The 21,911-nt window shown below is 44.0% G+C and overlaps 1 protein-coding gene across 1 annotated transcript in view; it reads left to right on the top strand.

Moving 5' to 3' along the window:
* Positions 1 to 21,911, top strand: part of LOC138510826 (atrial natriuretic peptide receptor 1-like) — a 488,764-nt gene that overhangs the window by 101,320 nt on the left and 365,533 nt on the right. Inside the window, exon 6 of the mRNA XM_069626514.1 lies at positions 10,061 to 10,163. Coding sequence (XP_069482615.1) covers positions 10,061 to 10,163 — 103 coding nt within the window. The remainder of the gene's footprint in view (positions 1 to 10,060; positions 10,164 to 21,911) is intronic.

Raw genomic sequence — 21,911 nt, 5'->3', positions numbered from 1 at the left:
ATGGGCTTTACAACGGGAACCTGCTGAGTTAAGGTGGTCATGCCTTCCCACATTCACTGAATTTCAAGGGTTTTCTTAGCGTAAAATCTGCTCAACTGCACCTTAACTAAGGTTTTTTCCTGTGAATTTCAAGGGTTTTGTTATTAGCATCATTTTTCTACGGCCCACTAGCCATGGCCTTCAGCCATTCCCACTGTACATGTTCCCCCAATATGTTTCTCTTGGACCCACCAGGTGGCCACGGCCTTTGCCCGTGGCCACAATGAAAACACTACCTTTCTTTCCCACTCACAAGCCATGGCTTTCACCCATGACCATTGGCCCCGTGCCTTCGGCCATGGCCCCTTGACATGTTGCCCACTAGATTTGGTTGAGGCCCACTATCCATGATCTTCGGCCATGGCCAGGGACCGCGGCCTTCAGCTGTGTCCACTTTCCATATTGCACCATTTTGTTCCTTAAAGTAACCCAGTAGCCATAGGCCCTCATTACAGCCTTGGCGGAGGACCATGGTGCTATTAGCACCATGGTCCATGCCGCTAAGGTTGCAATTCCGCCATGGTGGATGGCAGAATTACCGCCCCATTCCAAGGTGAGTGGGGCGGTAATTCCCCATTCACCAATGGCCCCTTCCCCATTCCCATTTTTGCCCCATAGGGCATAATGGGAATGGGGAAAGGCGATAATTACGGCACCGTAAATTACGGTGCCGTAATTATCGCCAAGGTCCCTTTGCGGCATGGCTTTTAACGACTGCAAAAAGCAGCCGTTAAAAGCCATCCCACAAAGGGAACCTTGTAATCAGGCGTTAAGGGTCGGCGCCGTTTACGGCGCCGTAAACCCCTTAACGCCTGAGTCGGAATGAGGGCCATAGCCTTCAGCCACACACAGCTCACTGTAGCTGTAAAATTCCACTTTTTAAAAATTAATCTCTTTTAAAAAAAAACATTTTCCCACACCGCAGTTAGTATACTCCCGATAATAGCAATGTAATACAAATAACCCTGGTTACACATAAACGCCTGCAAATAACCATGGTTATCCGTAAGAAGTGTGCAAAATCCAAAACTCTTCCCTGCCCTCCCAGGCATTCACCTAGTGACCCCCTTTTCCTGCCATGCACCCCCCACTCCTCTCAAGTTCTTTTCCCCTCTCTAGGCCTCTCCCATTCTCCCCAACACTCGTCATTTCGTCTAACGCACTTTTATCCCGATCTCGTTTCCTATAATAACCGCGGTTATCCTGCGGTTATGCAAAAACGTTTGAGCTTTGAACTTGGTCCCCAGACCCCAACCCCACACCCCAATTTCATATGGCGTTCTCTTTCCCGCTCCCCACCTCTTGCCCAATGCCATTTCATCCCTTTTCCTCCTACAAATGGCATTTTTTCCACTTTTCATTTTTGACTAACCCCGGTTATACCCTTCATACCTGCGGTTATCTCTCTCATCGAACAAAAAAAATGGCAGCTTTTTCTTTTCTGAAAAGCCTCGCTGATGCATTGTAGGACACATATATAGCTATAATTTTTGTTGTGCGCTGCGCCGAAATGTGGACTTTTTCTCTATGCGGAGATGGATGGGAGTAGGTCGAAACAGCGTTTTTGTTTTCTTTCTTAATAGCGTTTTCATTTTTTAACAATACTTTCTCAACATTTTCGGTACAAGGGAGGCAGGGGGAGGAAAGGTCAGTGACAAACATTTTGTTTGCAAAATATCAGCCAAATCCAGCATGCAAGTCAAAGTTATTAGCAATTCAATTTTCGTGTTCGTGTATCCTATGGATCTCACATCTCAGTGAGTCACGTATAGCACAAAAATGTGCCCATCTCATTGTCCTCAAGTAGCACCATAAAAACACAGAAAAATTGCCATGGTAGCAGTGAACACAAAAATGACATAAAAGGAGCACAAATAATTGGGTAAATAATGGTGTTCCTCAAATGCTGCACATGTTATATGCACATCTAATGACAGATGCACATAAAAGAAGCCCAAGCGTATTAACCACATGATATTGCATCAAAAATGTGAGCATCACGTCAGATGCACCGAAAACATGCAACTAACCTCAAAAACACAGGAATAACAGAAAGCATCACTGAAACAACATCCAGCACCAGGAGATGTTTCCAATCCAGGAGGAATCTCGAGACTGGGACTACCTTATTGGACAAATCATGTGCTCAGGTTTTTTTTAATCCTGCAGTTTGGTGCATTATACACGCTTTTGTTTGTTTGTTTGTTTGTTTGTTTATTTGGTATAGCGCAGAACCAAACCCGAAGGGGTAGCTGGGCGCAAACAGTACAAGATTACTTAAGAACTTAGTTACAGGAGAAATACAATTTAAGCAGTTCACAATTAGATCAGGAAAAGCGCAGTTTATACAGTTCACATTAGATCAAAGGTAAGTGTACAAAGAAAGCAGAAAGAAAAGAAAAATGCAGAACTACGGTTCAGTCTAGTTGAGCGGATGTCATTCAGCTGGTTGCAGACGTCTAGTGTCTGTGTGGGAGGGGGAGGTCAAGCTAAGTGTCATTGGCACGAATCCAAGTGAGGACTTTTCGCCTGAAACTAGAGTAAGGTTGGTCCATTCTGAGATCCAAAGGGAGTTTGTTCCAAGTTTGCGCAGCTATGATTGGGAAGCTAGAGCCGCCGGCTGTACTCTTTTTGTATCTAGGCATCACTAAGGTGAAGGCGTTAGTCAGTCTAGTGGGACGGTTTGAGGTTCTCTTGTGGATTCTGTTGGCCAGATAAGGGGGGGCAATGTTGTTAAGACATTTGGATGTGAGGGAAAGTATTTTGAGGGTGATCCTATCTTTGATTTTTAGCCAATGGATATTTTTCCTAGAGGTGGAGATGTGGGCTCTGTTAGGAATATTTAAAGCTACTCTGATAGCGTTATTTTGGAGAGTTTGTAGTTTGTCAAGGATATACTTGTTAGAACCTGCATAGAGGGCATTGCAGTAATCCAGCTTGGATATGATGAGAGCATTGGCTAATGTGATGCAGCTAGTCTCAGTTAGAAATGGTCTGCATGCTCGGATCAATTTGCAAGTATATGCAGTGGAGGATGCTAGAGAGTTTGTTTGTTTTTTGAAGGTGAGCGCTGAGTCAAGATAAACCCCGAGGGTTTTGACTGCAGGCATCACTTTGATGACGTTATTGTCAATGTTAAATGAGGCATAGTTAGGGTCAAGTTTTTTGATGGCCAACGCTGAGCCAAGGATCATTAGCTCAGTCTTGTCGTCATTCAGGCAGAGGCCATAGGATGCCATCCAAGCCTGAATGAGGAGATATATCTTATTTACTAAGGCCGTGTCTTCCAAGAAGTTACCCGAAAGGGGGATTAGAATCTGAGTGTCATCTGCATAATTAGTGTAGACAACACCCAGTCTGTCCAACTTATCAAACAGGGGCTTAGTAAAGATGTTATACATCGTCGGAGAAACACATGATCCTTGGGGAACACCGCATGAAACTTGTATGGGATCAGCAGCTGCTGAGGGGGAAACGACTCTCATTGTCCGGTTTGCAAGGAAGGATTGTACCCAGGTTACGGCATCACTTGAGAAATGAGCGGCCGAGCTTAGGTGATTGCATAAGACTGCATGATCTACCAAGTCGAAGGCCGCAGATAGGTCAAGGAGGAGTAGCATAGCTGATTTACCATTGTCCTTCAACTCGTCAATTTGGGTCTTGAGGTCAATCAAGGCTGTTTCAGTACCATGAAGGGGACGGAAGCCAGATTGCCGTGATCCTAGTAAATTGTTAGTTTCTAAGTAGTCCTGGATTTGCAGGTATGCTGCTCTGTCTATGATTTTAAGTAGGAAAGGGACGGTAGTGATGGGTCTGTAGTTAGTTGGCATAGCAGGGTCAAGTGTTTGTTTTTTTAGCAAGGGAAGCACCCAGGATTGTTTGAGGTTGTTAGGTACTAGATTAGACTTAAAGGATGCATTAATGAGTTTCGAAATGAAGGGTGCTAGGTCTCGAGCTGCATCTTTTATAATTTGGGCCGGACAGTTGTCTCCTTTACAGTTGGAAGGCTTTAGGGATAGTATGATTTTTTCTGTCTCCAATATGGATATTTTTCTGAAGCTAAATGGGTGAGGGGTGTTAGATTGGTTTGGGAGGAGCTGAGGTTGCAGTATGGGTTCTGTTGGCAGGAGCAAGGAAGCTTTTTTGTTAGCAATTTTGGATTGGAGCAAGCTAATTTTACCCGCCAGGGCATTTTGTATATTAGTGCACCAGGGCTTATTTTTAGGAATGTTGTCAGGTGGGGTTATGGGTGTTTCCATTTCACGGAGGATGGAAAATAGCTCCTTAGTGTCTGATTTGGCTTTAGAGATTCTATCATTGAAGGTATTTCTTTTAGTACTTATGATTTCCTTTTTATACTGTTTGGCGAGGGTGGCTAATTTAGTTTTGTTCTCCTCAGTGGGTGAGTGTTGCCAGATTGACTGCAACTTTCTTTTTTGGATTCTAAGGTCTTTCAGGTGTGGCGTGAACCAGTTGTTAAGGTGACAGAGTTGTTTGCTTTTGCGCAGCTTGGTAGGGGCAATCGAGTCAAGTGCCTTGATCATTGAACTGTTGTAAGCTTCTACAAGCGACGTGGGGTCTGTGATGTTGTCTAAGTTATTAAGAGTAGGGAGAAGGTGGGGTAGGAGTTGTTCTGATGTGATGTCTTTTTTACTTCTGGTGGGGAGTGGCGGGGCCATGAGTATAGGTTTAGGTCGGATAAGGTCTAGTGAGGCATTGAATACAATTAAGTGGTGGTCGGTCCAGGATTGTGGTATTATGTTGGTAATGCTGATGTTACACTTCCGATCAGCAACCCAGTCTAGGGTTCTACCTTTGGCATGAGTAGGAGAGGAGACTTTTTGAGTTAGGGTGTAGTCATTCAGGAGTGAGGCGACAGATAGGGCATGTTTGTCGTTGCTGTCATTAAAGCCCAGGTTAAAGTCTCCCAGTAATAGTATTTGAGCGTGGTCTTTAGTATTGTTAGTTATGATGCTGGTTAGGTCGTCTTCAAAGGATCCTAATGGTCCAGGTGGTCTGTAGATAACATGCAAGGTGAGAGTCCGGTTGCAAGAGAGGTGCAATTTGGCAGTAAGGAGTTCACAAGATGGGAATATCAGGGTAGTAGCTAGTTTGATAGGTAAAGTAGCTTTATGAATGATGGCTAGGCCGCCACCTTTGGTGTTAGGTCTATCGACTCTTAGTAGTTGGTAGCCGTCAGGTATAGCTAGCATGATGGCAGGGCCAGCCGCATCATGGAGCCATGTTTCAGTTATGACTAGTAGGTCTAAGTTTTCATTAGTTAGGGTGTCCGAGATCTCAGTAGCATGGGCGACCATGGATCTTGCATTAATGAGAGATCCAATTATTGATAAGGTACTAGTTGGTTGAGTCGAGGGAGGTTGTTTATTTTTAGTGGGGGCATCTCTTTGTGACGGTGGCTGGTTAGTAGTTATAGGAGCAGGGCGGGGGGTGGTAGGTTTGGGGTATTGAGAACGTTTGTTTGCTAGATCGATATAGCCTCTGTGATTGTGGTAGGAAGATGGTTCATGAAGACAGGACAGTCTTGCCCTCAGTCTCATGTTTCTGTCCTTAGCAGGGTGTGAGTCCGCGGATGCAAATGCCATGGTGGTAAGGAGGCTCAGAGCAATGTGTAGGGATTGGTAATGGGTGATTTTCATTCTGGTTGTGGGCAGGGATGAGTGGACGGGCAAGTCCAAGTTCAAACTATGGGCGTGGACTAGGTTGCATGCAAAGGCATGTATCTAGTGGTTCAGTGCCAGAGAGGTCTAAGCAGTCTGTAGAGAGACCTGTATATTGGCACTTAGGTGAACTAGGCAAGTACCAGTAGGCTAGGTTCTATGTGGGCAAAGCGGTGGCAAACTAGGCAAGTGTAGAAGGCTAGCTAGGTAGTGTGTCACCTGAGTGTGTCAGGGCAACTAGAAGCACATTGAAGTATATAAAGTGGCTAGGGCAGTGTTATACCTAATGACAACCATGGGGCAGGGGCACAGGTCAGGGCACAAATCAGGTGAGGTGCTATCTGCAGCAGCACAGATTAAGGCAAAGGTCAATTGTGGTCTATTGGCGACCATAAGGCACAACACAAATTGAGGCACAAATCAGGTGAGGTCTGATGGCGACCATAGGGCACAGCACAGATTAAGGCACAGGTCAATTGTAGTCTATTGGCGATCATAAAGGCACAACACAGATTAAGGCACAAATCAGGTGAGGTCTGATGGCGACCAAGGGCACAGCATAGATTAAGGCACAGGTCAATTGTGGTCTATTGGCGACCATAAGGCACAAAACAAATTGAGGCACAAATCAGATGAGGTCTGATGGCGACCATAGGGCACAGCACAGATTAAGGCACAGGTCAATTGTAGTCTATTGGCGATCATAAAGGCACAACACAGATTAAGGCACAAATCAGGTGAGGTCTGATGGCGACCAAGGGCACAGCATAGATTAAGGCACAGGTCAATTGTGGTCTATTGGCGACCATAAGGCACAACACAAATTGAGGCACAAATCTGGTGAGGTCTGATGGCGACCATAGGGCACAGCACAGATTAAGGCACAGGTCAATTGTGGTCTATTGGCGACCATAAGGCACAGCACAAATTGAGGCACAAATCAGGTGAGGTCTGATGGCGACCATAGGGCACAGCACAGATTAAGGCACAGGTCAATTGTGGTCTATTGGCGACCATAAGGCACAGCACAAATTGAGGCACAAATCAGGTGAGGTCTGATGGCGACCATAGGGCACTGCACAGATTAAGACACAGATCGGGCAGGGTCTAATGGCGACCCTAGGTGCAGTACATTGTAAATGTGGTGGAGTTTGAGACCAAGGTGAGACAGAAGTCTAAGTTAGGTAGGGCCAAGGTTCTGGTGGGCCACTTAGGCCAGTGGAGACGTAAGGCAGCAGCAGTGACTAAGTTTGACTAGAATAAATGGCACAGGAGTAGACTACACACACATGGGTTAGGAGACGTTGAGTGGCGAGTGCACTACAAATGCATTAATTAGGTTGACGATGCAGATGCGATGCGAGTGGCTCAGAGGTAGTATACTACATGGATGGCTGGGCGTAGGAGACACTTACCCAAATATTTTGCGGCAATGTGGCAGGAGTCGGGCAGCGTTTCTGGCCCCTGGCTCCTTTGGCTCACGACAGGCTCCAGACAGGAAGCCTTGAGGTCGGCCTTAGGGGCGTGCCGGCGTTCGCCTGCCGGCGAAAGGTGATAGGCTTATGGCAATGAGCAGGGCCAATCAGGTCAGGCCTGCAGTGGTAGTGTGGGGCTGAGGCAGCACATCGTAGTGGACGACGAAAAGCAGGCGGCCATCTTGTGAGTTTCACAGCCTCCTCGAGGACAGTGGCGCCTGAGAAAGCAAAACTGTGAGGAGCGGTCACAGTTGAATGGGCTGCAATTCTGGACGCACAGGGTGGCTCCGTGGGAAATATATTTAGATCCCTTGAAAATTCGATCTTAGCGGCGAGGTGCGCGGGGGCCTGCGGAATTGTGGGCTTTGTCCTTGCCTCACCTGGGTTGTAGCCAGCACTGCTCCAGCAGTGTGGAGGGGGTCCTGAGCCTCCAGGCTCGGTGCTAGGTATGGCAGCCCTTGTATGCTCAATTTGCATGATTTACATCGTGTCAGTCAACTTTGCGCATGTTCTGTGTGATTGTACATCTCTGGGATGTGCACTTCTGAGAATTGTGCAAATCTATTTTTTGCACATGTCTTGCAAATGCGTTGCGCATCTCAGATTTGTGCCACAAAATAGATTTGAGACTCATAATTTATGTCTCTGGTAGTACCACAGTAACTCAAGGCTCTCGGAGGACTTACTGCTTTCCTAGTTGTAATGTAGTAGAACTCTCATGGTTCCACCCAGTGTGTTGGAATTCACATCGTGTCGTGTGCAATACTTGTTAATACTTTCGTTAAGGAGTACAGCAACACTTGGACTGTTAGGATGCTCCAGAGCCACAAAAACAGCCTTTTTTCAAAGTTCCTTTTTTGCGTGCTTTTGGTGTACAGAGAAACTGTTTAATTTGAAAAAACTGGTTTGTTGTCTTCTTGATAAAGTTGTGCTGCTTGATTGGAAAGTGGTCTGCTCAGAACGCACAGAAGCCCAGTTAGAATGTACGCGTGAGCATTTTTCGCATGAGTGTCTAACCGAAATAAGAACACAATACCAATATCATACCGCATTATTCATCAAAAGCATCATCCAGTGTGTATCTTGATTAGAAAGGGCAGCAAGCGCCATGATAGTTGGTGGAAAGTGTAAGAGTATAAAGCACATACGACAGGCGGGGGGCTTTCAGATACATGATCCCTCTTTCCATAGCCTCCACATTCGGAGGAGCTGGACTCATTGTGAGGTGGGCAGTTAATAAAGCGGTAACCTAGATCCATACACATAGGACTTCCATGTACTGCCAGATGTCTTTGTACCACAGGCACATTTAGTTAGGCTTTGGGTGTGCATGAACTCTATAATACAGCAGCCATGAAGTGGAGGCGTGGTGGTGGCTTGGTTTGTGCATTTGATGAGGATGTTAACAGGGACGTCATTTCACCAAAATGCCAGGGGTAGCGGACGTGACATCACATGACCTTTGCCCTCTGATGACATCACAGGAAGTGATGTCATTTGACAATCCCCCCTCCCCCACCGCGAAGTGACATCACGGGAAGCGATGGAACACAACCTTTCACCCCTTGACAAGAAAGGAAGGGATATCACATATTGTTCCTAAGTACACTACAACAAATATGGTTGCGATATCACTATAATGTTATATACATTTCATACAAAAATGGATCACCATATGTATCGTTAATATCAGTGTGTATAGACCCATATTACCAAATTACTGTGAATGTAAGCAGACGTCCAAGACCAAATGATAATGATATGTTATTATATAGCACTTACGCTTAAGCACTTCATATAGATCAAATACACATATAATATCACCCAAACTGTGTTGGTACTCATGTATCGACCTCAGAAGGGTGAAAGGCTGAGTTGAGGTGTTTAGGAACAGGCTAAATCATAGATTCACCACCTGAAGTGTGCCTGAAATAAACCTTTAATGAGTCTAGCAATTATTGGATAGAATTCCATAAAGACAAATTATGTGTTATTCCTATTCTTTCTTATTTAGTGTCACTGCTCAAAGTGATACACCTGTGCAAACCCGTTTTTTTTTAAGAGGCCTGCACAAGAAAGCCCACCACTCAAAAAATAAAGAGCCACATGACACTGGCTACAGCCCAGGAGCTTACATTTTTTAAAAAAGAAGTAAAAAAAAATAAAAAGTAAAGAAAAATATTCTTTTTTTCTTCTAGGGGTAGCAAGGGAGACCACAGGGGTAGCAAGGGAGACCTCAGGGGTCGCAACTGCGACCCCTGGCGACCCCAAATGACATCCCTGGATGTTAATATGACTGCCTAGCTTCCTGGCTAGAGAAAGACAATACATAGGGGAGAACTTTAGAGAGTTCCTCTTCTAGACGCCTGGTGTTGAAAAGATCACACAGTTTACGGTGGGCTCGGCCACACCCCCGACTACGACAAGAAGGAAGCTGTGCCCAATTACCCTTCTGCAGCCAAGGACTGGAAGGGAAACATAGCCCAACATCACTCTGTAAATACTGCAAAGTGGCAGGATTAGTGGACATCTCCAATATGCAGGAGCGGTTGGGAGCGGTGCTCCTCTACTTGTAAAAAAAGGTTTTACCGTTCCTATACTTTATTTTGAAAAAGAAACCGTTCCGGAATGGTTTAGTTTTAAAATACAAGTGTAGGAAGAAGTTGAAACTTGCACGCAAGTGCGCTGCACTGAACATTCCCTTAAACAGCAGGTGTGCTTGTTTGGGGGTTTGGCTAGCGCTGGGAGGGGGTGTGGCTATGGGGCTGGTGGGGAGCAGGGGCAGTCCACTACTTCTTTTGCTACACTTCGACCACTGCCCACATGTAACTAAATGTGATTTTTGTTTGCTTCTTTTCTCTCCAGGTTGTTTTGATCCACGTTGGCCTGACGTCGCTGATTGCACACATCAGAGTAGGAAAAATGCAAGTGGCCCTTGAAGCCAAAACCACTGTGCTGCCCGCAGTAGGTACAGTATGCACTACATACCCCTCTGTGGAAAAGGGAAATAAAATGTTATCCTGGAGTTCATATGTCATTTATTTTTGTTCCGTTAAATGAGACTTTGATGCACAAGAATGGTGGCATAATAACATGAGAATATGGGTGCATTCCTTCCACCGGACTGCGGAATCCACTGGTAAACTCTTTCCCCTTTACCCACCCTGATCTGGTGCAGATAACCTTACAGTAGTTGTATGGCATATCAATCTTTCAATACAATTTGGGCCTCATTACAAGGTTGCCGGTATCCTGGTGGTATTACCAGCAGGATACTGGCAACTGGTAACACCGTCACCATCACTTTGTTTGGAAAAATTCCCGCCAGATTACAAGTGGCAGTAAGGGTGGTAAATCCCCATTGCATGGAGACCCCAGGACTCTAGGGAGGGATTTGACAGTAGTTTCGTTTAGTTTATTTACTTGTACAGCACACCTAACCCAAGGGTATCTGGGCGCTTTAGCTTGGGTACAAGATCCCAATACACTAAGGACAATGCACAAATTTACAGAGTTGCAATATCAGGCAAGTTCCATGATTACAATAAATTTACAGTACACATAGGATCAAAATTACAAATTAGAATAACCATAATTACAAGGAATTTACAAAATGTGCAGTTATCTATACAATTGCGTGCAGTAAGCTATGAGACACCTTAGCAGTCAGCTGTGCTAAATTGGGCGCTGGGAGTAAAGCCAGGCTTTTGTCTTGGCTCTGAAGGACCAAAATGAGGGTTCTGCTCCAATGGCTGCAGGGATTGAGTTCCAGGATTTGGTCTGTAGCACTGGGAAACTGGAGCCTCCTGCAGTTTTTAAGCTGTATTTTGGGATGATGAGTCGGTTGAGGTAGCCAGATCTAGTAGGTCTGTCCGACTGCGTCCTAGAGAATTTGTCTGTCAGGTATTTCGGAGCTGTGTTAAAAAGACATTTGTGCGTAATGACTAGGGATCGTAATGTGATTCTTCCACGCATGGGTAACAAGTGTACATCCCGCCTGAAGGGAGAGATATGAGTGGAGCGTGGTATATTCAGAGCCGATCTCAGGGCATTGTTCTCCAGAACTTATTTAGATTCCGAGTTGATGAACCTACCAATAAGGTAATGCTGGCTATTTTTAGCTGGAGGTAATTCCAGCACCCCACTGGCAACCTTGTACTTTGCCGGTGTTGTAACATGCCGGCAAACAGAATTACTGGCACGTTATTACTGCACCAGGAAAGTTACAATAAGGACCAGGAAATAATCTGCTTCATGCTGTACACACTTCGCCTCCTTTTTTGCGGCTCCCACTTCCCAAATAACTGAGACTACATAGAGAGTAATGGGACGTAGGAGGCTGCACGTTTTATTTGCCTTAGGCTGGAGCTCTTTACAGGTGATCCATATATAATTTGCTCTTATGGTTTTTTGGCCAACACCGTTTTCCTAGCCCCTCTCTCCTCAGGTGACGTGCTTGGCTGTTAGCTGCTTTTCCCAAAGCCTCAGGCCTGCTGGTCCTGCCAGAGCCTCTGGTTTACCACGCGGCTCAAACCCATCTTATTATATTTCCTCTATACCGCAATGTATTTCTCTGCTGCGGCAAAGACATCATTAGTGCTCTATACCTCTCCCTGGGTGCGGGCGGGTGAGACGTTGTGTTAGCTGAATTCACTGTTGTTGCCTTAAAATAGTCTTGCCTGCTCTCTTCCTCCCCTTCTTTTGTATTGCTAATCTGTGATTCCTATTGGCTCATCCTCCCGCTAGCCTGTGCTCCACATTTGCACCTGGGGCATGGGGCCTGCCTTTGACCCCCCCAAACCCCCGGCAGGATTCCCTCATTTAACTACCATGTTCACTTTATTTTATATTCCCAGTGCCTGCCACGCTGTCCAAACTAGCTCTGACATGTCTACCCTGTAAGGCTCCCTCTTGCCGCCATGCAACATACTTCCTCAATATCGAGCATCAGCTGTACATTCTCCTCAACAGGGGCGTGGCCCATTAGTTTCTAACCGGTCACTCCGTTTAGAAGGTATATATGTTGGGGGCTCACATACCGGGTGTTGCTGACCTTCATACAGCTTCATACAGTGCATTTGCACTACCATGTCCTCACTATATTGCCTGTGCTCTCTGCTCAAGGAAATGTGGCAAGAGGGACCTCACCCATACAATATAATCCTCCAGGTGCCCCTTTATGCATTATAATAAGAAACATTAACATATAGTACTTAGGAGCACATTTTCATGTATCTCTCTTTTTAATCAGCCATACCAACTGTCTCATTAACATACCTCAGCAGTAATGTATGCTCAATGTATCTCTGGAAGAGACTGAACACTGCCTTCGAAGATGCTGTTCATCATTGTACCCCCAGACCTGGTGGCTCCTTGCCATTCAGTGGGATCGAAGCTGTGGTGGACACTACTCAGTGTGTTGTAGTTTGTTGTTATTGGTTTACTTATTTTTTATTGCTTTTATGAATTCACTTTTTTCAGGTCAGTGTTCTAGGCCTACACAAGCAAATGCATGACCAACATTATTTCACTTGTGTGCTTTTATCTAAATTAAATTTTTGGTGCACCCACTTCCTGCAAATAATTGGTATATAAATATGATATAAACTTGGTATGCCAGCGAATTAGTTTAGTAGTCATTTTATTTATTGTTTATTGTTTTTCTTTATCCCCAGTTTTTTTCGGGTCAATGAACAAATACTAGATGTTTGAAGTAATGTCAAATGGTATTTGCAACCTAATTGGATATAGAGTGTACTATAAGCACCGGGCTCTGGTGAATGCGTTCAGTGTACAGTGCAATTAACACATGTGTAATTAAAGAACCGGATGTAAAAGTACTTTCTAACACATTGTGCTCCAGACACTCCTCATTCCCCTCATGCTTGTAGGCTTGTGTATTGGGTGCAAGTTTGGGAAACCCTCGCTCAACTCAGGCCCGGCGAAAACAGTTTGGTCCCCCCTGCAAGCATGGGCAATATTATCATTTATTTTCCGATCACGCATAAAGTTTGTGCAAACTTTTTATTAAATGTTTTTTTCACACCTGTGAGTGTGCATAAGCAAAATAAAAGCAAGACCACAGAGTTTGGCACTGCGCCCATAGACAGAGGCGTTGCTAGGGGGTGGCTAAGGGGGCTATAGCCCCTGATCTTTTGGTTGTAGCCCCGGATAGAATTTCAGGAGCTACAACCAAAAGGCTAGTTAGCCCCCAGTCCCGATAGTTCTGACATCAGCGTAGCCCCGGGTCTTTTCCAGACCTAGCAACACCCCTGCCCATAGACAATGCAAACTGGCCGAGAGCTACAGTAAGTTACAGTGGTACCTGTTCTGAAGATTATAATAAGAGATGCAGTACAAGCTACAGTGTCCCCGGTGTGTGGCGTTCCAGCTAGCATCGATTGACCAGACAGCACTCAAGATATCATATTGCACCTGGATATTTTGGCACTGTAACATAGGGGAATAAACAGGGAAGGCAAAGACTGGTGGATTACTAACTAAAAATGACAAGGTAACTCAAAGTTTACAGTAGCTCTACAGCGTCAGGTGGTTCTGGGATTCTCCTCCCAGGAAAAAGTTGTGGTGTAAAAAGAAAGCCTCGTGTGAAGAAACAGTGTTCCAACTAAATATTTGACAGAACATAAGTATAGAAATTAATCAAGGCAGCACAAAATAATTCAATATATTATTGCAAAAACCCATTAAATGTATTTTATTAATAATCAAATAACTATAGTCAAATAACAACATTGAATTCAAGTAATATATAATTCAATTAGAATACCAAGAACACAATATTAGATACATTAGTCAATCCAGGGGGCCACCGTTGTGACTAAAACAATCATATCATCCACATACAAAGAAGAATAATGTCATACTTTTGTGACTTCTTTAAGGGTTGAAGAAAACATAATCATATGATGGTTGAAATTGATCTAATTCAGTTACAATTATTATAGGCACACATGGGGAACTTGTGGTCTTCTTTAGGGACCAAACTCATATGCGCTCAGTGCCACTGTATTGCTATTTTTGGAATCTTAGCCAGTCTGGAATTATGCTTGGACTTGTGTTGCTTCCTGTGTTCAGATAAGGAATGCAGAAATATATAAAATATAGTGGGCCCCTATCATTAACACCTTTATTCTTAAATAAAGCCGGTCAAGTGGCACAGCAGTAGAGCGCTTGCTTTGACATCCGTGCAGAGCTTGCTAACGCAGGTTCGAATTCCGGCAAGGCCAAACTCAGCCTTTCATCCTTCCGAGGTCGATATATGAGCACCACACACCGTGGGTAATAATAAGCAGCGCTCAGATACCTGAGGGTTTGTAGTGCTATATAAATGCTAAATGATTTATTATTATTATTATTAAAGTGATTCGAGTTATCCAAGGACCAGAAGAAATCCACATGCTTATTTTTGGATTCTTAAACCACCTGCGATTGAACTTGTATGGTTTTCTATGTTCAAGAACTGAACAAATTATTTAGTATGAAATACTATCCACAATTAACTGATCCTTATTTTATTGGAAAATGATGTCAAGTAACTTGTGTTGTGAAGTGATTTAATTAGTTAGTGTCTTACTTCAGATCATTTCATCAAAGCAAATTGATTAATTGCTCCACCACGCGTATGTGGCACATTCCTAAAAGTATAATGTCCCTGGAACAGTTTTTCTATCAGAATTGTATGATACGGATTCTTATTTAACTGCCATAAATGTAATTTTTAAGAAAAACTCACTTGGGCTTGTATGGCACCATGTTCTTCCTACTAGCGTCCCTATATGGAGTAACTGGGTGCCATTTTCAAAGACTTTACATCTGGTGCTCACATGGTTATTCAACAGAGACTGTCTTTGAGTTGTCTTTTAGTAATAGACCGATATGTACCCAAAGCCCTGGTAATGGTACAAAATTGTGCTGTTTCCAATATTTAAAAGTATTGTGAGCGATGTTTGTTGTGATGACAGATCTCATATATTGGAAAATCTATAACTGTCGCTGTCACATGGGTATATGACAGTGATCATTTCTATTGGAACGCGAGGTGTAAATAGGCTATATACGCTGAAGCCCTCTTTTACTGTTCTTTTTTATAATGGCAATCCCATTCAAAACCCATTTGCATTGAATTTCCATACTAATACTGCCCAGGAAATCTGATCATTTAATCCTGTGTCATGTGATTTAAAAAATAAAATCAATTTCTGTTTTATTCTGCTTAAGATATTCACATTTCTATGTGAATGATGTTTGCTCTTAATAACGTCTATAATGGTTCGACCAAATGACCTGCAACCGTATCTTCGAGTGACCCTTTTCCAAATAAGGTTGGACCAAAGATGCTTGAATATTTTTCAATGAAATTCTATATCTGTGTTCAGTAAATCGACTTGAAAGTCCTGTTTGCCAATGTACATTTTGTCAAATTTGTCACATGTAATTTCCAAATGTTCATGTGCAAAAGAAACAATGCAGGTGGTGAATTTACACATTTGCCACAAAAGCGGCTTCCTTTTATTTCTGGGAGTCCCATAGAGTTGGCAATTTCTTGCTTTTTTATAGGTAGATCCTTAGCATGTGCTAACATATCTTGTAGATGCTTACTGCGCTTGAATGTAAACAATGGATTCTCTTCGTTTCTGGTATCTTTGATAAAGACAATACAAAACATTTCTGATTTCCTCCCATGTCTGGGAAATTCTTCAATACAAAACAAGGTCTTTGATGTCTCCCATTGTCCAGGATATGACTCTCTTTCCAGGATCCTCAAGAGTGTAGGCGTACACTGGTTTCCTTTTCTTTTTGGGTCTTGGTCTTGCAGGTCTGCTGTTGTTTGGGTTTATCCGGGTTCCCTTTGGTTGGTGATTAGAAGCAGTCTCCCACCTGGGAGTCCTCTGTCCTCCAAGTCAGAGAAATCAGGGCCCTGGCTGTAAGATGTGGTACTTCACCAAGCCCAGGGTGTGGACCAGGACTTCTTGGCAGGGTGGGGGGGAGTGGTGGTGGCCAACCATTACTCTATGTAGGGAGTGATCCCTTAATCTTGTCACGTTGGTCAACTGCCCCCTGTCCTTTGAGGCTCATGCTTTCCCATCCCTCTGCTGGAATCTTCTACTCGCTCAACTTTAGTTGCCTTTATTCCCATATAAAATGTCAAACTTTGCACTCAGGTTATCAGCTTTCAGTCTCGTATTTCTTATTCCTTTTCCTACCATACACACTTCTGAATTGCACACTTCTTATCCACACTTCAGTGTCTCTCTCCTCTATTAGAACCTCCACAATTTTCCTATCTTCCGCTATACTACTTTAATACTCAAGTTATTCAGCTCACTGGGCACACATGTTATAATCCCACGCCAGATATTTCTCCCTAATTCCTTCATCCACTCTTTGGGTGCAGTTGGTAACACCCTCACCCTCCAAATCACCTTATGCACTCCTCACTCGGCACAGCTGTTATCATCAGTCTCCAGACTATTATACTTAACCCCTTCTTCCCCCATTTGTGAACAGATAGCTGTCCTCTCCTTCTATACTCTTCTAGGCACTGTTATTACTATCCCCACCTTCTTCACCACTTTGGACACTACTGGTACCGTCCTCTCTTTCTCCACCCTTTAAATAGTATACCCATCATCCCGTCTCTTACTTGTGTCACCCTCTTTGACCACCACTCACTAGTTGCAGCCCCACTTCTCTTGACTCTTTAGCTTGGCCTCCAAGAAATCCCCTCCAGCTCCTAGGCTCCAGTGTGGCCAAATGCTCTGGACCTCTCCTCCAGCTTACTGGGTTCTACTTCAACTCCAGTTCCCACTGCTCTCTCCTCCAACCTTCTGTAAAACAGCAGTTGCCTTCACTCTAGCTCCTGCTCCAAACACCCATGCTGACAGACTGGGGATGTGTTCTCTTATGGTGCTGTGTTCCCAACTTCAAGCCTCTCACTGGTGAAAGGGGCTTCATGTATATTAATGGGATGGGGACTGGATGTTCGGCTTTGCTCCCTGGGATGGCTAACATCCTCGACATAGGACTCATGGCGTGCCCCTCCCATTCGGTATTCGTGTGTCTCCTCAGACAAGTGGTATAGGGATTGATTGGGGGCTCCACCCCTGACAATGGCTTCCACTTCTGATAGGAAACTTGGTACTGTCTAATCCCATTTCCTGGGTGGTACTTCCTCAGGATGTCATGCCCTAACCCTTCCCAAATGGTATCTTTAGACGCCTTTATGTTCTTAATTGTATGTGAGTGAAGGCCTTCTGCAGTGAATGGATGAGTTGGTAGATGGCGGACTGTCAAGTAGCCCTGTATAATTCATGTATAACTCTTCTCCCTGTAGATTTAGATGTAGTCATGCTAGGGGAGCTGAGAAAGCAGGCACTTCCAGACCTCCAGGACCACTGCTCCTTTTAAAGGGGCTATTGTTGCAGTTTCCCAGCTTCAGTCAGTGCTCAGCAGCAGCCTACCACTAGGAAATCTACAGTCTCCAAGATCTGTGAAACCAGGGGCCTGCACAGAAGATGTGACATTTACCAGAGTCAGGGGGTGGAGCAGGAAAACTTGGCAGGGTGAGGGGGTGAAAAACGACTACTCTCTCTAAGGACACAACCCTTAATCTTCATAAGCTAGTCCTTCTGCACCCTCTGCATTGAGGATTTTGCTTTCCTATTCCTCCCCAGGAATTTTCTACTGCTCGGCTTCAGCTGTCCTTTTTCACCTGTTCAACCTGACTGCCTCACCAGCCAGGTTTCCCATCAGCTCTCGGTCTCCCCTTTCCTGTGGTTTCTCCTTTGTACCCACTTGTAATCGGCATACTCAGTTTCCAAAATGTCAATGTCACATTCCTATATTTGTACCTCTACCATCTTCCTGTCTTCCTCTATACTACCATTGTACAGATGTTCTTAAGACCCCTGGCCTGTTGTTATCCTGCCGAGCTATCTTAACGCTTTGGTTTAAAAAATGCAATGCCACAACTGGCTGCACAATGTAGGCTAGACATATAATAACACTTGAAAACGAGTGTGGGAGCCCCTCTACTGAGAATAAACATGGGTCAAATACCCTGTTATATGGAATTTCTGCCATTCAGGAGGGTCTACAAACAAGTTTTAGCTCACTGCACCCTTCACAGAGGGGAAATACCTATTTGCATATCACTCTTTGTCCCACCCACAAGGGAAGCCCAGCACCAAAAGGCTAGTCAATTCCCCTCTGGACAAGAGTACGATCAGCAACCGCAGACACGTGTTTCGGCCTTGTTATGCCTCTTCAATGAGGTAAAGCTGAGCCTCCCTAAGGCCCAGTGATCAAGGGGGTCCATGTCTGGATTACCCTCGGTTACTTAGGGTGAAACCCTAAGTTTTACATAATTGCAAAGGAGAGTGTGAGGCCCTCTAATGAGAATGAACATGGGTCAAATACCATGTGCTATGGAATTTCTTCCACTCAGGAGGGTCAACAAACACGTTTAGCTCACTGCACCCTTCACAGAGGAGAAATATCTATTTGCATATCAATCTTTGTCCCATCCATAAGGGCAGTCCAGCACTGAAATGCTAGGCAATTCTCCTCTGAACAAGAGTACCATTAGCATCCCCAGACATGTTTTTCGGCCTTGTTGGGTCTCCTCAGGGAGGTGAATCTGAGTCTCTCTAAAGCACAGTGAGAAAGGGGTCCATGTCTGAATTACCCTTGGTTAGTTAGGGTGAAACCCCAAGCAATACAACATTGAAAAGGCGTGTTGGAGCCCCTTTAATGAGAACGGACATGTGTCAAATACCCTGTTATATGGAACCTCTTCCACTCAGGAGGGACTGTAATCACGTTTTAGCTCACTGCACCGTTCACAGTGGAGAAATATCAATTTGCATATCAGTCTTTGTCCTACCCAGAAGGGCAGTCCAACACCGAAATGCTAGGCAGTTCTCCTCTGAACAAGAATACCATAAGCAACCCTAGACGGTATTACCCAAATTGTTCGTTTACAATTATTCGAATGAACAATTGACCGAATTTAAAGGGTCACAATTGACCTTTTCACAATTGACCGAATATATATATATATATATATATATATATATATATATATATATATATATATATATATTTATATATATATATATACATATATATATATATAGATACATCAGTTTGGTAATATATATATATATATATATATATATATGGGTTTTGGGGGGTTTGGCGTTGGGTGGGGGGCTGTGGGGGGTTTCCCCCCACATATATGGTACAATTGACCTTCACAATTCGGTCAATTGTGAAAAGGTCAATTGTCAGTCGAGCAGTTGTAAAACGAACAATTCGTATACAACCCCCCAGACACGTGTTTCAGCCTTGTTCGGGCTCTTCAGTGAGGTCACACTGAGCCTCTGTAAGGCAGAGTGAGCACAGCATCACCCAGTGTAACCCAGGGTAATACAGACGTGGTCCCCTTGCTCACTGTGCCTTGGAGAGGCTCAGCTTCACATCCGTGAGGAGGCCCAACTAGGCAGAAACACGTGTCTGGGGTAGCTGATATTACTCTTGTTCAGAGGAGAATTGTCTAATATTTCTGTGCTGGAATGCCCTTGTGGGTGGGACAAAGACTGATATTCAAATCAATAATTCTCATCTGTGAAGGGTGCAGTGAGCTAAAATGTGGTTGTAGATACTCCTCAGGGAAATAAATTCCATAGAACAGGGTATTTGACCAATGTTTGTTCTCAGTAGAGGGGCTCCCACACTATTTGTAAATTTGTAAAACTTGGGGTTTCACTCTATGTAACCCAGGGTAATCCAGACATGGACCGCTTGCTCACTGTACCTTCGGGAGGCTCAGCTTCACCGCAAAAAAGAGGCCCAACAAGGTCAAACACGTGCCTGGGATTGCTGATGGTACTCTTGCTCAGAGGAGAATAGTGCAGCATTTATGTGCTGCACTTCCCTGTGGGTGGGACAAAGACTGATATTCAAATGGATATTTCTACTCTGTGAGGGATGCAGTGATCTAAAACGTGACCTTCCTGAATGGAAAAAACTCCATAGAACCGGGTATTTGACCCATGTTCATTCTCAGTAGAGGGGCTCCCCCACTCTTTTGTAACATGATAACACTTATCATGTTTGCTGTAGCCTTGATAATGCACAGTAAAAAATGCTGTGCCAAAAGTAAGACATACCTAGATTGATTGCACCAACATGACAATCTAACCCCTCGTAATAACACATATCATGCTTACTTTATCATAGATGCCCAGAAAAAGTTTCCATGCCACAAAAAGGAAATGTTAGACTGGCTAAACCCTAATGCCAGTCTAGCCAGGTCATTGCACTTAATATGATTGCTTTATCAGAGGTGCCCAGTATAAAATGTGAAGCCACATAAAGAAATTGCTATACTAGCTGCACCACAATGCTAGTCTAGCCACGTAATAAAACTTTTGATGATTACTACATGCCCAGAAAAAATGCCATGACACAGTAAGAAAAGGCTATACTGGCTGCACCCAAATACCAGGCTAGACAGGTAATACCACTTATCATGCTTACTTTATTATAGATGCCCAGTAAAAATGTCATGCCACAGTAAGAAATAACTAGACTGGCTGTACCAAAATGCCAGTCTAGCCACTAATACATATCATGCCTGCTTTATCATTGATGACCTTTATATATTAGCGCACCCCTCTCTTGCCCCACCCATCGCACACGTCCCGTCTCCCTCCCACTCTCCACCTCCAACCCACAAAATCATCTCCTCGGCACAGTATTACTTCGACGTCACTCTTCCTCATCCCATTACTCATGTATGAGGCAAGGCGCCTCATAGACAAGTACAGGGACGAGGAAGAGTGGGACCAGGAGTAATAAAGATTACTGTTAAGTAATCCTGGTATTTAACACAAGGACGAACATTCACACACCACTTGCTCATTTACATATGCACTCATTCAACATTGACTGACACAAGCACGCCCAGCCATCCAAACATCATGCACTCATTCACAAACATTACATAATATTTATATTTTATTTATGTATTTCTATTTGTATTTAGTTCATTAAGAACTTTTACAATTTCATTATAGTAGTCTTATTCCATCCACAAAATATTAAGACAACAACAATAAAACATTAAAACATTAAAACAATGGTAAGGCTCACGTCCGTACCACTCATAATAGACAATTCATTATAATTCAAAGACAGAACCAGTTCACAATTCCCATTCAATTAATATCGGTCACACTTAGATTGTAACCCTTTCGATCAGTTTCAGCTGTACCAATTTCCATACCCAATACAATGCCAAGTGAGTTGCAGAGGATTGGGTGTTTGAACAGTAGATCCAGAATTAGTTCGACTTGATAGTCATACACTAAGTTACCCAGAGTGGTCATATAAAGGGGTCCTAAGCACAGACATTTTGTAAGGAGGTGTTCTAAGTTCTCCGGTATCTTACATATTCTCCAGTACCTTTCCCCAATTGGTAGACACCATTTTGCTCAACATACATAGCGCGCCGGAAGCTGATTAATGCGCATCAGCAGGCGAAATGTTTGGACCTCCGGGTCAGGGGAAAGAGACAGATACCACTGGGGATTTAAAAATCTGTGCATCACATGACTTATGTATGGATATCCATGTAGCTGTGAGAGATGGTCGTAGTTACGAAGCCAGTCCCACTTCTTTACTCTCCTAA

Source organism: Ambystoma mexicanum, chromosome 6p (assembly GCF_040938575.1).
Source record: "Ambystoma mexicanum isolate Mex_15411 chromosome 6p, UKY_AmexF1_1, whole genome shotgun sequence".
In the NCBI taxonomy this organism is placed as follows: domain Eukaryota; kingdom Metazoa; phylum Chordata; class Amphibia; order Caudata; family Ambystomatidae; genus Ambystoma; species Ambystoma mexicanum.
This window is presented reverse-complemented; position numbering and strand designations above follow the sequence as displayed.